Source organism: Myotis davidii, unplaced genomic scaffold, assembly GCF_000327345.1.
Source record: "Myotis davidii unplaced genomic scaffold, ASM32734v1 scaffold570, whole genome shotgun sequence".
Taxonomy (NCBI): Eukaryota; Metazoa; Chordata; class Mammalia; order Chiroptera; family Vespertilionidae; genus Myotis; species Myotis davidii.
In genome coordinates this window covers 2,990,672-3,008,063 of record NW_006283631.1, presented here as the reverse complement: position 1 = coordinate 3,008,063, position 17,392 = coordinate 2,990,672, and the positions used below count along the sequence as shown (strand labels likewise).

The following is a 17,392-nucleotide window of genomic DNA, read 5'->3' as shown; positions in this document are numbered from 1 at the left end:
CGCGTCCTTCGCCCCGGAAGTGCTCACCGGGCCCTGGTCGCCGGCGTGACTTTGAACGCTCCGGCTGCGGGGCGGGTTGCGGAGCGGACCCGGAGCCGCGGGACCTTCGTGCTTGTTCTGTTTGCCATGAGGCTGCTGGGAGCAGCCTTCGCCTCGGCGTGGGGCCGCGGGCCGCTCCCGCGGGCCCCGGCCGCCCTGGGCTGGCGGGGGAAACAGGTATCCGTGCCCGGCGAGGCGAGGCAGAACAGGGGGCGGCCCTCGGGGCCGGGTTGGTGCTGCATCCTTCCCCTCCCTGGCGCCTCGAACCCTCGCCGCTGCTTGTGCCCGGGGAGGCTGGGCGTGCCCTCGGTGTGTGATGGAGCCTCTTCCTCTGGCTGCACCTTGAGGAGGAGTGACTGGAGGGAAGATGAGACAACTTAGCAAGGAGTGTGCCCGGGGCTCGAACCCGGGGCCTCCGACTCTTCATCAAGTGCTCTTTTCCCTCTAGGGCACTGGTTCTCAACCTTCCTGATGCCGCGACCCTTTAATACAGGTCCTCATGTTGTGGTGACCCCCCCCCCCCAACCATAAAATTATTTTCGTTGCTCCTTCATAACTGTAATTTTTCTACTGTTATGAATTGTCATGTGAATATCTGATCTGCAGGATGTATTTTCATTGTTACAAATTGAGCATAATTAAAGCATAGTGATTAATCACAAAAACAATATGTAATCACTGGGCGGTTTGATGAGGCCGGGAACCCCGGGTGCTTTCCTGTGGTCTGGCTTCTGCCTTCTGCGGGGGCCGCAGAGAAGCAGTGTTCCGTGGGAGTGGAGCCGTCCTGTGGTGCAGACTTCAGCCGCCTTGCTCGATGGTGTCCCGGGGGTTGGCTCAGCTACGCGCCTGTCCGGACTCCACTGAATACTTGACCCACCTTTCCCAAGGCCTTGGCCTTCCTTTCCCCAAAGGTGGCCGCAGTGCATTCTGGATGTACAGTCCTATAGGAAGAGGTGTATATTGTGTCTTGATTCCATACATGCAAGATTTGGCCCCCTCCCCCGATTAATAGAAAGTGTTGTGTGTGTTTTTAATGTCCTTGTTTTGGGGCAGAAGGAATTGGAAACTTGTTTTTGTCGGCTGCCTTGGAGCTCTTGGCACCAGTGCATAGAGCACATGAGGCCTCAGCCATTCTTGCTCGCTGTGAACCACAATAAAGGTGGGGGTTGGGGTGGGGGAGGCAATCCAAGTAAAATGTAAACTAAAAGCTATTTCCCAGTCAAGTAGCTGTTGGGAGCTGTCTTTCTGATTTTATCAGCCCAGTGTATATTTTCAAACCTGTAACATTCCCCGAAAGTGTCTGCTCCTTTTGTTTGATCAATTTATTTTAATACTAGAGGCCCGATGCACGAAATCTGTGCAAGAGTAGGCCTTCCTTCCCCTGGCTGCTGGCACTGGCTTCCCTCTGGCACCTGGGACCCAGGCTTCCCTCATAGCCCCAGCTTCAGTAGAAGGTCGTCCGGAGGGAAGTCCAGAAGGACGGCCAGTCTAATTAGCATATTACGCTTTTATTAGTATAGATACCTTTTTTTAATTTAATTCTTCTTAAGACTATATATTTACTGTCCTCTCTTGCAGTCTCTCCTTTGATTACAAGAGTTGCAGGTTGAGACATTTACTCTTCCTTTCCAGATGATCTCAGATGACGTTTTGTGTTTGTCGAGATTCTTGGAGGAAAGATGTCCACCAACTCATTTTAGTTGCCTGTTGTTACCTTGTAAAATGTGCAATAAGTTGAGCTTTTTTTTTCCCCCCCAGGTTAATTGGAAGGTCTGCAGATGGTGTTCCTCAGGGAAGATTCCTAATGAGAGGATAAGAAATATTGGAATCTCAGCTCACATTGATTCTGGGAAAACGACATTAACAGAACGAGTGCTTTACTATACTGGCAGAATTGCAAAGATGCACGAGGTAGATGGTTTGTGTTAATCCCGATTAGTTAGAGCTTGGTTTTAATTGTTTTGTGGTTATGATTTAATAAACTTTACAAAAACTGAAAGGTTTAAAGAATGGTAGCCATGGATCTTTAATCAAAATCATATTACATAGTGGATAGCTCAAGTAGGCTTGAAATATTGCTCTGAGGAATCGAGCTAGTGATCATCATTGTAGGTAAAGGTAAAGTTCTGAGTAGGTGGTCTTTTGAGAATGTTAAATTACGTAATGTGATGTATCCTTAAGCAGCCATTAAAATAGGTATTTACATATTTTTTTTAATGTTATGGAGAGATGTTTATAATGTTAAGTGGAAAAAAAGATTAAAAATGGTGCATAGTATGAGCTTAATAGTTAAAAAAATAGGTATCAGGAAAAAAACTTTTAAGAAACTCTCCTGAAGAAATTATATATCAGTGAGTAACTTAACTCTCCATTTAAAAATATTCCTTCAGGTGAAGATAATCGTTTTAAATGCCATACTTTAAAAGCTGAATCCTCCCCTCCCGGGCCTCGAAATCCACATATAGCTGAGCAGGCAGAAGCTGTTCTCTGAACAGCTCCTCACAGACCAGCAGAGGGCAGGCGGGCAGGAGCAGTGCGGGAGGGGCAAGGATGGCTCTAAGACTGGGTGACTGCTCTATGGCAGTAGTTGCTGAAAACGATGAAAAAAGGGTTAGGCAGGTAATGGAGGGCAGCATCTGTAATCAGCTTTCTATGTCATGAGATTATACGGTTTGATAAATGAGACTTCCCTGCTAATTGCGTCATTTACCTGCGCTCTGCTTCCATCTCTGTAAAAATGTCTTTTAAATGTCTTCTTAGAATGCAGGGACAGAGAACTCTGAATTGCTGTACTTGTGTTTAGGTGAAAGGTAAAGATGGAGTTGGTGCTGTCATGGACTCCATGGAACTAGAGAGACAAAGAGGAATCACTATTCAGTCAGCGGCCACCTATACCATGTGGAAAGATGTCAACATCAACATCATAGATACTCCTGGTGAGGTTTCTGCTTTATTGCAGCTTGTTTGGGCAGCAGCACAGTGAGCTCTTTACTGCGTCAGAGCTTATGTTTGTGTATCGAATAATACTCAGAAGCGTGACTGAGTCTCTATTATAGGAGTGTGACGTGGGACCCAGAGCGCCTCCTCCTTTTGTGGTTTTCCTGAAAAATAGTGCTAGTCAGTTGTGAGTAGGAAGGTTCGTGCCTTTTGCATGTTGCAGCTGATTCCAGAGGTTCCCATGCCCATGTATCTTTTTGAAGTGATCTTGTTGGGCCCCTGGACCTTATGGTGAGTGAATGGTATTGGTGATTTTTAAAATTTACATTCTAATTAGAAGCCTTCTGTGATGAGCAGAGTTACAGACACTTTTAATTGTGCATGTTATAAAACTTCAGGCTGCTCTCGAAGACCCTCACACACTTGTCTCATTTAGGGCATGTGGACTTCACGATAGAAGTTGAAAGAGCCCTGAGAGTGCTGGACGGTGCGATCCTTGTTGTCTGTGCAGTCGGAGGGGTGCAGTGCCAGACCATGACTGTGAATCGGCAGATGAAGCGCTACAATGTCCCGTTTCTCACTTTCATTAACAAACTGGACCGAATGGGCTCCAACCCGGCCAGGGCGCTGCAGCAGATGAGGTACCGTTCCTAAGAGGAACGGGGGTGAGGGTCTGCATGGTAAACTTTATATCCAGAACAGTTAATTCAGTGTCATTAAGCTTTATCCTTACGTCCCCTCCCCCCCACTTTTTAAATTTATTGAGTGATTTAGTAAATGGTGCATTGAAGTCAGTAGTTTGGTTTTGGTTTATGGTGTGACCTCATCGACTGCCTTCTCTGCAAAATGGGGAAAATACTACTTGAATTGTAGGGATGCTGAAGGTGGAGTCAGAGAGTAATCTGGCAATTTATGCTGTTTTGCTGTAATTAGAGAAGTTATAATCTAAAGTAGATTCTAAAAGTACTTTGTGTTTATTTAGACAAACCTAGAGGTTCCCCTGTAGTTTAACCTTTACTTGAGGAATTTAATTAATGCCCTGAAGTAGTATGCTGTATTTCCTTGCTCTCATGGTCAAATACCTGCTAAGACAACAGGAACACTTCCGCTCTGTGCCAGGGATGGCCCAGTGGTACTTATAGCGTGTTGCGTTGCACAGTTCTATATATTTTCAGATAGCCTTTGAAAAGAGTCAGTCTCACTTTTCACCTCTTGTAGATGTGTAAGTGGAGCTCATTTCACAAGAGAGAGCTGATAGACACAAGAAAGACATAGGCAACAAAGTTCATGATAATGGAAAGACTGAGAGTGATGTGTCTGATGACAAAAGATCCGGTGTTGAGGAACTTTAAGTGACTGTATTGCTGTATGCACTTTGATAAAAGTGATATCTTTGAGAATAGGAGAGTAAAATTTGTCCTTTATTGGATACTTGTAAAATTTTCTTGGGAAAATGAAACATTTTACTTTTCATCTTTATGACTATATTTTAATTGTGGTTGGCATTATAGGAACTCTTTCTACTAAGTCTTTTTCTGAATTTTAAGAGTATTCTTTTTTAGCATCTATTTGACTAATTTGGTTTACTCCACTCCCTTTTTACCTGTTTTCTCATTTTGTAACTCCCTTTAAACAGATTTTGAAACTTCATTTGGTCTCTGTGTTTTAATTTCTGCATCTGGTCTCTGTGCCATACTTTCTGTCTCTGTTTTGGACTGGGCAATGACTAATTCTTGAGGTCGGTCTTCTAGTTCACTAATCTGCTATTCATCCGCATCCCTTCAGTTATTTAGCCTGTTTGTTCTTTTTAATTTCAGTAATTATATATAGTTAATTTCCATACACTTTCTCTTTTATTGCAATATTTTTATTAATAGAGATAATCCTCAGACCTTTACATTTTATTTTCTTCTAGTATCTCTCTCCTTGGAGGTTAGTACTATTTCTTGAGCTCATACCTCTCTTTCAAGCTATTGGTTTCCTTCAAATATTTGTTGATTCCTAGTTATCTAGCCATAATCATAGATGGGCACCTAGAATCTAGGTAGCTAGAACATATTTCTCCTTAAGTGAGAATCCCTGTCTGTGAGTGTAGGTTTTATTCAGTAGATGTGCCTGATGGAGTTATAGGCTGATAATAAGGGCCTGACTTTAACACCTGTTCTGAGAGTTTTCCCCCAAGAACTTCCCTTCAGATAGCTATATTCTGTTTCGATAGAGTCAGCTGTTCAAGAATGAGATGTGGACATAGTTATCCTACTATCCTTTTAGAGTTCTTTTTATTGCCTAAATAGGGTTGTAGCTTCGTGAGCATGATGAGTTTGGCTGTCAGTTTGTTCTCAGCTGCTTTATATCGTCTGTTCTGGCTGCTGATGACACCCCCTCCCAAAGTAAATAGCATCTACCATTACATTATTTTTTTTTTTTTAATTTCAAAGGGATTTGGGGAGAAAAAAGGAGGTAAGAATGTGTATTTTTATTTTTCAGGTCTAAACTAAATCATAATGCAGCATTTGTGCAGATACCCATTGGTTTGGAGGGTGACTTTAAAGGTATTATAGATCTTATTGAGGAACGAGCCATCTATTTTGATGGAGACTTTGGGTAAGTATTAAAAATATACTGTTAAATAACTCTTACATTTTAAAAGGTATTGAAGAGAAGGAAAAGGATGAGTTATTTAAACAAACAACTTTTGAAATATGGCTGGAAGAATATCCTCTATGATGATTTTGTTTTACTGCCTTTAATCCTAGTTGCTTCCCATTTTGTCTAGTATTCATTCCAAGGGAGAGTATGTTACTTGTTGGTAATATATTTGAATTGTATTATGACCTGCATGGTATGGTGGAAGGAGGCCTTCAGCCTGAGCTAGTAATGTAATGTTGCATTCATTCTTTCAGTCTGCGAACTTTTAGGGGGGCAGCTACATCCTGGATATTGTGATAAAAACTGGAAAGAAAATACGCATCATAAATATTCCCTCTACCTACTTCATGGTATTGCAAAGATAAAAAGGCTACTATATAAAAAGCAATTAAAGATTGTACAGATGTGGTTTAGGCAATACAAGAAGCAGATTGGTAAATGACATGGTATTTGGTTCATCAATCAACTTTTGAGTGACTTTTGCATGTAAATCACTATGGTTTCTCAGTGATTATCAAACCATGGCATTCAGGAAAATCACCTGGAGAGCTTTAACAAACACACGTTCCTGTGTCCACCTCCAGAGATTCTGATTCAGTAGCTCTTAGGGTGGGGCCTGGAATGTGCATTCTGGGAAGCTTTCAAAGACGCTGATGTTGCAGGTCTACAGACCACACTTTTGAGTGCCACTAATCTAGACAACATGGGGGAGTCATAAATGACCCTTTGTTCTGAGTAGTGGCCTCAGCAGCCTGGCAGTTTTTCCAAAGGTACTTCTTGAGGGGTTTCCTTTTTTTGCTATGGAACTAGGATTGCTGGTCTGGCAGGTAGGTAGAGGGTGTCATGATCAGTTAAACAGAATTTATCTTGATCAGCCATATTGTGGGCAGGAAAAAGATGGGAGCTGTCCAGCAGATGAAGCGTTTCTCACACCTCTTGTGTGACAACTGAGTAATGACAACAAGTTTATCTATTCCTTACAATGTAAGGCCCAAGAGGACAGAGATTTTTTTTATCAACTTTATTCATTGCTATTTTCCCCAGCCCTAGAGGGGTCTGGTACATAATAGGGACTCAAAAAATGTTTGTAAATAAACAAATAAATCCACTTCCCCAGAATTACCAGGGCACAAGTTTCTGTCTTCTAAATTAGAGGCTTTTAAATTGTTGCACATCAGGACCACAGATGGCACTTCTTAATATACCTGCCCCCTTTCCCAGCCTGGACCACTGGACTTGTATATTTTGATTCTGACATAAAAGTCTAAGCACTAAAGAGCTTAACAGAAAGGAAGAAATTAAGTTCTAAAGACTATGAAGAACATTCTTTAGAAGTATTTGCAATTGGCTTTTGCTTTTTTATTTAGATACATGTTTTCTGAAAAGATTATTATTTTTTTGACATTAGTTTCCATTTTAAAGATACTTTGAAAACTATTGTACTAATATTTCTAAATATCAAGTATATTCACTTCTTGGTTGTATATATTTTATCTGTGTCTCTTACCTATTTGGCCTCTACTAAGGAATGGAGACCGGGCTAAGGTTGAAGAGTCTGTCGTTTTTAGTAAACTTTTATTTTCTTTTTTTTCCCCTTTATTGATTAAGGTATTACATATGTGTCCTTATAACCCCATTGCCCAACCCAGTGCCCTAGGAGCTGTATTGGTGAAGATACTGCTTCGGCATATGTCTGAGATTTTGCTGCCTGTGGGTTCCTCTAATATTTTTATGGTTTTCCGTCTTATGTTTAAGTCCTTTATCCATTTTGAGTTTATTTTTGTGTATGGTGTAAGTTGGTGGTCTAGTTTCATTTTTTTGCAAGTATCTGTCGAATTTTCCCAACACCATTTATTGAAGAGACTGTCTTGACTCTATTCTATGTTCTTGCCTCCTTTGTCAAATATTAGTAAACTTTTTTTTACTACAAAAGGAGTATTCTGTGTTAAAATTGTGTGATTGGGTTTGTTACTTTGGAAAGGAATAATAGGGTCTCTAATCCTGCCTGTAAGAGACTGTGATGTTTGGAATAATTTGGTTAATAGAATTTTCAGGTGCTCACATGGAGCCAGGTTGGCTTTGCATCTTGGCTCTTCCGTTTACTAATAGTTCAGTCTGGAGCAATTTGCTTTGCCTGTTTTGCCCATTATCTGTCTGAATTTTAAAGATATGCATTAGTATTATTTGCCATGTTAATACAAATATATCAGAGCTCTTTCTCATCTAAAAAGATATTTTAGCTATTAGTTTAACATTTTCATTGGTGCTTTATATATTTGATTGTACATCCTTAAAGTACCAATATAAACATTTCTTAGTCAGATTGTTCGCTATGAGGAAATTCCAGCGGAATTCAGGGCTGCGGCAGCTGACCACCGCCAGGAGCTGATTGAAAGTGTTGCTAATTCAGACGAGCAGCTTGGTGAGATGTTCCTGGAAGAAAAGATCCCCTCAATTTCTGATTTAAAGGCAAGTATTTTCAAAATAAGTCCTCACTCAATATTTTTCCATTGATTTTTTAGAGAGAGTGGAAGGGATGGGGAGAGACAGAGAGAGAAACCTTGGATGTGAGGGAGACACATCGATTTGTGCCTCCTACAGGCGCGCTTACCAGGGCCAGGAATTGAGCCTGCAACCGAGGTACATGCCCTTGACCACATGCACCCCAACTGGAGATCAAACCCGCAACCGGAATATGTGCCCTAACCGGAATTCCAACCCAGTGACCTTTCAGTGCATGGGTCAGTGCTCAGCCCCGAGCCATACCGGCCAGCATTGTATATATATTTTTTTATCAAATTAAAAATTAGTAACATTTCAAGAGTGTTAAAGCAGCTTCCTAGGCCTGAAAAAGGAACTGTTTTGTTTTTTTTCTCCTTTGTTTTGAATTTTGACCTTAAGTTATAGAGGGCCTACATGATCCTAGTCTCCCCTAGAGCCAATACTCCAAAGAGTATTAATTCATTTATTTGTTGGTTTGTAATTGATCTGAAACACAGATGTAATTTTTAAGATTGACTAATCATTACTTTTTTTCTTTTTCTTTTGTAGCTTGCAATCCGTAGAGCTACTTTAAGTAGGTCATTTACTCCTGTCTTTTTGGGAAGTGCCTTGAGGAACAAAGGAGTTCAGCCTCTTTTAGATGCTGTTTTAGACTATCTTCCAAATCCATCTGAAGTCCAGAATTATGCTATGCTCAAGCAGGAGGAGTAAGTCTTGGAAATTGATTCTTAGTTTATGCAGAAATACTTTTAACATTGTGCACTATGAAAGAATGTAAGAATGATTTTTCTAGTTATGTTGTATTTGTGTTATTTTTCATACTTCACAAAAACAATCACCATTTCTGTTTGGGTAACAATTTTGGCATATACAAAAATATTTATTATCCCATTTCCCATATTATATCTTATTTGTGAGTTAGAAGTGTGATATATTATCCCTCAAGATTTAAATCTTTAGAAAATTCTCTACAAGACCATTTCTGTGCGTTTTTTTCCCCATTTCCTCTGGTCTTATCACAGTGTAGTAACTGATGTGCTTTTTCTCAGATAATACTCTGAGGAAACAAATTGATATAAAAGAAATATCAGTTGTTGCATCTCACAGTTATATTTCTTTTATTTTAAGTGACTCAGAAGAAAAAACCAAAATCTTAATGAACTCCAACAGAGACAATTCCCACTCATTTGTAGGCCTGGCTTTTAAACTGGAGGTAAGTTGCTTGCTATTGTACTTAACTGCTATATATAGAAATCTTCTTTTAAGCTTTTATTCCTATTGCTAAGTGACTCTTCTGACAGATTTGGCTATAAGTTTCTCCACTATTACTCTGTTTTCCCCCTTTCTATACTGACTTTTTAGAAGGAAGTTACTATGCACATCTCATACTTGAGTGGGGAATTATGCTCTACCTCCTTGAGGGAGCAGTATCTCCTTATTTGATACTAGAAGCCCAGTGCACGAATTCGTGCACCAGTGGGGACCTTTGGCCTGGCCTGTGGGATCAGGCTGAAACTGACTCTCCAACACCCCCCAAGGGGTCCTGGATTGTGAGAGGGCACAGGCCATGCTGAGGGACCCCACCGGTGCATGATCAGGGCCGGGGAGGGATGCGGGAGGTGGGCCAGCCGGGGAGGGCCCATGCGGGGGCTCCAGGGCATGTCCAGCCCATCTTGCTCAGTCCTGATCGGCCAGACCCCAGCAGCAAGATAACCTACCTGTCGGAGTGTCTGCCCCCTGGTGGTCAGTGCACATCATAGTGAGTGGTTGAGTAGCCTTAGCATATCATGAGCATATTATGCCTTGATTGGTTGAATGGACAACCAGACACTTAGCATATTAGGCTTTTATTATCTAAGATTCTTCTGTATGGGAGAGTTGTTTTTTCACCCCCATTTATTTATTTATATCAGTATGAACTTATGGGTATTTATTTTGTACTTTGAGTTACAGTGAGTAGTATGTTACTTATTTTGGTGCCTAGATTGACTGATTTGGCCATTGCAGCTCTTGCAGTTGGCTCCTGAGTCTCTGATTCTCCAGTGTTTGCTTTCTGACTACTTTCTCACTTGCTGGCACTACAGGATGCGCCAGGCTTATCTGATATAGTCCCTGCCCCAGCCCTAGAATCAGCCTCTTCTTTAGGGGTCCTGGTTTCTTTTAAGAGAGAATGGTTTTATAAACCAAGATTTGATCACTGGGTGTGCTTTTTGTTGGGGTATTGTTGCTTCTGTTCATAATATTTTATGTGAGAAGAAAGGTAGGTAAGTTGGAAGTATTAACAGTGGTATAGGTAGAATTATATTTTGGGGGCTTTTTCCTAGATTTTTATTTTTAAAACTTTACAGTATACTTCTTATTACCTCTAAAATGAGGAAAAAGTAATTTTAAATTAAAAAGTAGAAGTAACATTGCAGTGCCAATTTTTGTGCATAAAGCTTTTAAAAATGTGTTTAGGAATATATTCTTAGGATCCCTAGAATAGCAATTATAGAATTAAAGGTATGGAATATATTAACATCTGATGGTTTGTATTGCCAAATTGTTTTCATACTCTCAGAATTAATGTATTGGATTATTTCAGTGAATCTTTATTAGCAATGAATATTATTTATTAAAAATTACTGACTTCATAAATGAAAGTATTTTAATATTTCATCTTAATTCCTAATGATAGAGAATATTTTTTTCATATACTGTTTTTATTAGGCAGTTGTATTTTCTCTTTTGTAATTGTCTCTCTTTTTCTAAAATGAGGATCAAAGTATCTTACTTATTTGTACGAACTTTCTCTAATAAAGATGATTTGTTAAAAACAATTAGTACTGCCGAACCGGTTTGGCTCAGTGGATAGAGTGTCGGCCTGCGGACTCAAGGCTCCCAGGTTCGATTCCGGTCAAGGGCATGTACCTTGGTTGCGGGCACATCCCCAATGGGGGACGTGCAGTAGGCGGCTGATTGATGTTTCTCTCTCATCGATGTTTCTAACTCTCTATCCCTCTCCCTTCTTCTCTGTAAAAAATCAATAAAAATATATATATAAAAAATATTAGTACTTTAAAATTTATATAGTCAAATCTATCAGTCTTTGTCCTTAGTCATTCTTAACCTTAGAAACTCTCTTCTTTGAATATATTTAATAAATATTTAATAATTTATTAATATATTTATTAATGCTTAATAAATATTTATAAATAAATATTCTTTGAATATATTTAATAAATATTTATTTTTCTACTTTTTTATGGTGGGATTTTTTTATTGTTAATCTAATTGGAATTTGATTTGCTGTGTGCTATGAAGCAGGATCCAAATGTTTCTCCAATCCAAGAACAGTTGTCCAGTTACCAGTTTTGAACAATGTTGTACTTTTCCATTGACTGTCATGCTTTCTTTATCATTATTGATAAATGAATTAAACATTTCAGACATTTGTACTATATTCTGTGGGTTATTCAGTCTAATTTGTGCTAGTTCTATACTTTTTAAGTTCTGGAATATTTAATATGTTTTATATTAGTCTTAGTTTCTTCTCATTACCATAGTTTTTCAAAACTTTTTATTTTTATCCATTTTTCTAAGTGATTTTTAAAATCACTAATTACATGTTTAAAATTTTATCTTGGGATTTTGATTGCTGTTGTGCTAAATTAATATGGGAAGCATTGGCAACCTTTAAATACATACCTAGTTGTTATTCAGGAGAAATTGATCCTTAATCATTCATTTTATATTCAGTCACTTTACAAAACTCTTATTGTATAACTTTCCAGGTATCAAAGTATTTTAAATGTCTTGCTATTTCTAATGATGTTTTTGTTGTCTTTACAGTCATTATACCTTATTTTTATATCTATGTTAAACGGAACTTACAAAGTAATATTATAAGACAAAAGGATAATTCCTTTAATAAGTAATTTTAAAATTTTTTCTAGTAACTTTTATTTCAGAGGAAGCACAAGTAGTATTTCGGATTGTGATGCCGAAAAGAATAACACAATCGTTTTATTTACCTGTGTTGAAAACTACTAAAATTGATAAGGGAATATTTGGAGATAGTTGTGAAGTTTTTCTCCTGATTTTGATTCTTATGTTTCTTTTTTATTCTTTCTGCCCTTACCCAATCTTGACTTCTAGGCAGGTCGATTTGGACAACTAACTTATATTCGCAATTATCAAGGAGAGCTGAAGAAGGGGGACACCATCTACAACACGAGAACAGGAAAGAAAGTGCGGGTGCAACGGCTGGTTCGCATGCATGCTGACATGATGGAGGCAAGTGCCTGGTCACTGAGAGGTCAGAGAGTCTCTAGTGCAGATGAAATAGATCTGTCTTCTTGGTATTCTGAGCCCCATAAGAAAATCACTTCCAGTTGAATGTTTTCCTAGCTTCTTCCTTGTTAGTTAGGTGTGCTGCAGTTTTGATGTAGCATTTTAGTATAGGCTAAATTAGTAGATGTTAACACAGTTTATACCACTATTTGTGAGTTAGCTGTGTTTTCTCAAGGGCCAAGGTTAAGGAGAAGGGGCAATTAGTTCCCTATGACTCAGAACCACAAATTCAACATTTTCCTCAAGAGCCATCATTACAAAGAGGATAATAGGTTTCTGGACAGTGGAACTGTGCTTCTCAAAGGTAAGTGAGAGTAGTAAACTCACATATAATTTCACACATTGTTCAGTGAATTTACTTTCTAAAATATGGCAGGTCTGAAAGTTCTGTTTAACACTAAAGCTTTATATTTGTAGAACCAACCCCAAGAAGGGCCATAATGGTGTTAGACTCTATCTGAAGATTTAAAACCTCTCAAAGTGTGGTCTGGGAGATAAATTTCTCTTGAATTCTTGAATTGGCTCTGAATCTGTCCTAGCTTTCTGTGGTCCATAGGGTGATTAGGCCTTGGTAGGAATACTGAGTATGCAAGGTTGTCTCCTACTCTCACCCTTTCCCAATTCAGCTCTGTACTCCTGGGGAAATTTATTAATCTGAGCAGAATCTTCGTATGTTCAGTAATTTTTGGTGTCCATAACCTTTGTATCTCCTAGAAGATGAATAGGCAGTCTTTCAAAATTGGACAGAATTACTGTTATAAGAGATAGGCAGCAGGGGGCAGCCAGAGGGATTAGAGTTTGTCACAGCTGTTACATGGACCAGAAGCTAGGAGAATTGTACAGCTGTGTAACTATTGAAGTATGACACACACATACTTGCTCATTCACAGCCACAGCTGTTATGAATGAACTGTCCATATAAAAGGACAAAAACAAGGAAGTTTAGAGGCACAATGCTTTGTTCTTCGATTTCCTGTTTTTTTTAACTGCTTGAATCTGTTCGAAATTAAGATTATTTTAAGTAAAGTGGGCTCCATTCTCCTGCCTTTGTTTTCAAAACTTCCTTTGTAGGTTTTTCTTGTACACCTTTGTCATACACATCTGATTGTTGGACTGTGGCAACATATAGTACATGCTTTTTTAAAAATATATTTTTTTTATTATTTCAGAGAGGAAGGGAGAGGGAGAGAGAAACATCAATGATGAGAGTCATTTATCGGCTGTCTCCTGCACGCCCCCAACTGAGGAATGAGCCTGCAACCTGGGCATGTGCCCTGACCGGGAATCAAACCATGATCTCCTGGTTCATAGGTCAATGCTCCACCACTGAGCCACACTAGTTGGGCTATAGTACATGCTTTTTAATTCCATAGAAATAACTTTAGAACTATGAGACTCTGTTTTATCTATACTGCAGATACTCCAAAATGATGCCATAACTCTGAGTTTCCGTTTAAAGTAAAATCTTGTCTATTGAGATGTGGCTTAAATAAGGGCCCAGTTTAAGGTCTGGCTTGCTGTGGTTGATTGTTGATGTTGCATTGGTTTAGCTAATTCTTTATAAAATCCATGGTAAGATTCTGCCATATTTATTTATGTGCAATGTGCTTGTTGTGCAAGTACTCTATAGTCACCCTGCTCTGATTGGTATTACTTGTAAGTAATTACTTGTCATTTTTGTGTTATTTTTTATTTAGGATGTTGAGGAAGTATTTGCTGGAGACATCTGTGCATTATTTGGCATTGACTGTGCTAGTGGAGACACATTCACAAACAAAGATAATAGTGGACTTTCTATGGTATGTCATTTAATTTCAAAGCTGTGTTTCACTTGTGTCTCAAAAGTCTGTGTTTTTATGTGATACATTTAACATTTCAGAAAAACAACCACAAGTTTTCACTGAGCAGTGCTGCAGGCATCAAGTATAGCTTGGTTGTGGCTCTTTAAATGTCAGGTGGACAGGTGTTCTGTGTAAACTAACTTATCTGGGTGTTTTTTAGTAAAGTCATTTCATTATTCTTCAACATTTAGATGCACCTGACTAGCTCTGACTCTACCCTGAGATTTTTCCCCATTGTGGGTACCTCTCTAATTGCTATCACCATCATGAGGCTGGTCCCCATGGGATGTTCCTTCCTTACTAACTCAGCAGCCAGAGTAGACCCTTCCCTCAAGAATTGTAAGACCAGACTAACATTTAGGCAGGCTTGGGGATCACATAACAGAAGGGCACCAAATGCAACTAGACTGTCTGACTTACTGGTGACAACCTACTCTGTGGAACGCATAGGTCCCTTTTCATCACTGAGGGACCCTGAAGGGAAGAGCATGCTCTTAATACACGTAGACCCTAGAAAGGCCCTGACCCTGAAAACCTACCTCTGTAAATGGAGAGCAGGGAAAAACTGGAGAAAGAGGCAGGCCACTCCATTCTGGCAACTAACAGAGTTCTTTAAGGGGAAATTTCTCCTGGTGCACTTTTAGGCAGCTGCAAGATGAAGTGGACAGTCCCCACCCTCCTAACAGGAGCCAGAAAATTATCATATGGGGTAAAAACGGGGGAATAGTCACAGTTACTAGTACATGAATGTTACCTGGTGTGGAAATTACTTAACATGCATGACCAGGTCAGGACAACAACCTGTTCTGGGAACCAGCTCATTGCTTATTTATGTCAGAGTGAACATTAATTACCATCAGATAGTCTCTAAGGGGGGGATTGCGGTCAAGCAATCTCCGTTCTGGCCCAGTTCAGCTCGTGGTCCAGACAGAGGTCACATCATGGAATAGTTTCTCCTCCACACATGCTTAGACAGTTCTTGACTTTGAATTCCCTCACTTTCCATTTGTGCCCCTTTAGGAAAGCAGGTTGTGCTACAGTAAGACCCTCTACTGAATTCAGTAAAGAAAGAGTATGAGTACTTAGGGGATAGGTAACTTGCAGTGAACAAATTCACAATGGGTCATTTATGTAAGAACAGGCACACACTATAATGTTTCCTAGATCATATAACAGATCCATATTTTTATAATTAGTGTTTTTGAATAAAATATTCTCTAATGTCTGGTTTTAATGTTGATTTAAGACACTACAAAAGTCATAAATATGTACAGACTGTTCGGGGTTGTACATAAGAGGAATGCTTTATGAGTATGATTATAAGGCTTTCTCTCCAGGCTTGTCATGAACAATATGAAGGGACTGGAGGCTGTGGGAAATACTGAGGCTTTGAAGCAAGTAGACCCTGGTTAGAGTCTCACCTCTGCACTATATTACCCACTAGCCCTTAGTCACATTACTTTATGTTCTTTCCATGCCTTTAAGATTTTATTTGTGTAGTGGAGATAATATCTGCCTCTCAGAGTTGTGGTTGAGTAAATGAGGTATCACGTATAAAGAGTCTAGTGCCCTTCCTCTGTTTCTCTTATCAGTGATCATAATAAATTTGATTAAATAACTTAACAGAAGATACCAACAGTAAATGTAGCTGCCAGCTGATAAGAATTCCACATCTCAGCATTTGGATTTATTAAATGATTATGTTAAACTGAAAGTGTCAATAAACTTAAGGGTCTTAAACAGTTAAGTAAATAAATAAATACTTTATTTTTGTTGTTTTGGGAGGGAGGAGATCATATAAGTGGACACCTTTATTAAAATATTCTGTTAATATATTCATTTATTTAATGCAGACAGACCTAGATATATATTGTCTAGCCTAAAGATATTGAGTGCTTTTGTTCTTTATAAGTAGAACTTTAATACGTTAAGCACCATATCAGTCATTGGTGACTGACACTATATTTTCCATCCAAACCTCATCACTCACTGGTGAAATTGGATGTCGCGGGCTAAACGGAAAGGAAGACAAAACAGGCTTAGCACTTAACGTGTTAAAGTTAATCTATCCCTGACCCTGACCCATACAGTGCTATATTTGAATTCTTCTCTTTTTCTTAAACAATATTTTAGGAGTCAATTCATGTTCCTGATCCTGTCATTTCAATAGCAATGAAGCCTTCTAACAAGGTAGGACTTTGATTTAACACTCAGTATATCACAATAAAACTTGAGCTCTTTTTCAACTGTCTCCACAATGCACATGGTACCTTGTGGTAACCAGCAATCTTATGGTCTCTAATTCTCGTTTGGTGTGGGGAAGCATGGGACTTGGTTAGAAAGGCTGTAAGGAGGATTCTCTGAAAGACCGAAGGCCTCTGGGGGGACCTTCCTAAAGGTGGTAGCCCCTCCCTTGACTTTTCCAAACAAGTCCTAGCCCCCAGGTGTTTTGCTGGAATCTCTATGTTTAGTCTTTAAGACCCGACCTTGTAGAACAGCTGTTTTCAACCTGTGGGTCGCGACCCTTTGGCGTTCAAACGACCAGACCATCCTGCATATCAGATATTTACATTATGATTCATAACAGTAGCAAAATTACAGTTATGAAGTAGCAACGAAAATAATTTTATGGTTAGGGGTCACAACATGAGGAACTGTATTTAAAGGGCCAGAGGTTGAGAACCACTGTTGTAGAAGCATGTGCTTTCTCAAGGATACTTACCCTGCTGATTGTATCTAGAGGTTAATTTTAGTTCAAGCTGTTGTTACAAAAAAAAGCCTAAGGAGGCAGGCAATCGGGCTGTTTTGGTTCCTAAAGTCAAGCCCCTTAGCCTTCTCTTTTACAGAAATGAGTGTCAGAGTAATCTATTCATCCGCCGCTCAGGATCTGCTGGTCAGCCCCGGCATTTTGGTATTGAGATCACCTTTTATATAAAATTTACCGGTCAGTCACTAGTAATTACTCCTCAGTATTTTGAAGAAATTAATGGTACTAAAGTGTTCATCAGACTGTCCTTAATAACACTTTACTAACTAAAGGTATAACATTTGCTCCAGAATGGTAAGTTAACTTTCTAGATTTATAAAGGGAT

At 39.3% G+C, this 17,392-nt stretch overlaps 1 protein-coding gene across 1 annotated transcript in view; it reads left to right on the top strand.

Moving 5' to 3' along the window:
- Positions 1-16: 16 nt before the first annotated feature.
- Positions 17-17,392, top strand: part of GFM1 (G elongation factor, mitochondrial 1) — a 39,333-nt gene continuing 21,957 nt past the window's right edge. Inside the window, exons 1-11 of the mRNA XM_015565393.1 lie at positions 17-216; positions 1,798-1,950; positions 2,843-2,975; positions 3,413-3,617; positions 5,464-5,580; positions 7,944-8,094; positions 8,677-8,834; positions 9,256-9,340; positions 12,265-12,402; positions 14,157-14,258; positions 16,434-16,490. Of these exons, the coding sequence (XP_015420879.1) occupies positions 127-216; positions 1,798-1,950; positions 2,843-2,975; positions 3,413-3,617; positions 5,464-5,580; positions 7,944-8,094; positions 8,677-8,834; positions 9,256-9,340; positions 12,265-12,402; positions 14,157-14,258; positions 16,434-16,490 (1,389 nt within the window). The 5' untranslated portion in view covers positions 17-126. The remainder of the gene's footprint in view (positions 217-1,797; positions 1,951-2,842; positions 2,976-3,412; positions 3,618-5,463; positions 5,581-7,943; positions 8,095-8,676; positions 8,835-9,255; positions 9,341-12,264; positions 12,403-14,156; positions 14,259-16,433; positions 16,491-17,392) is intronic.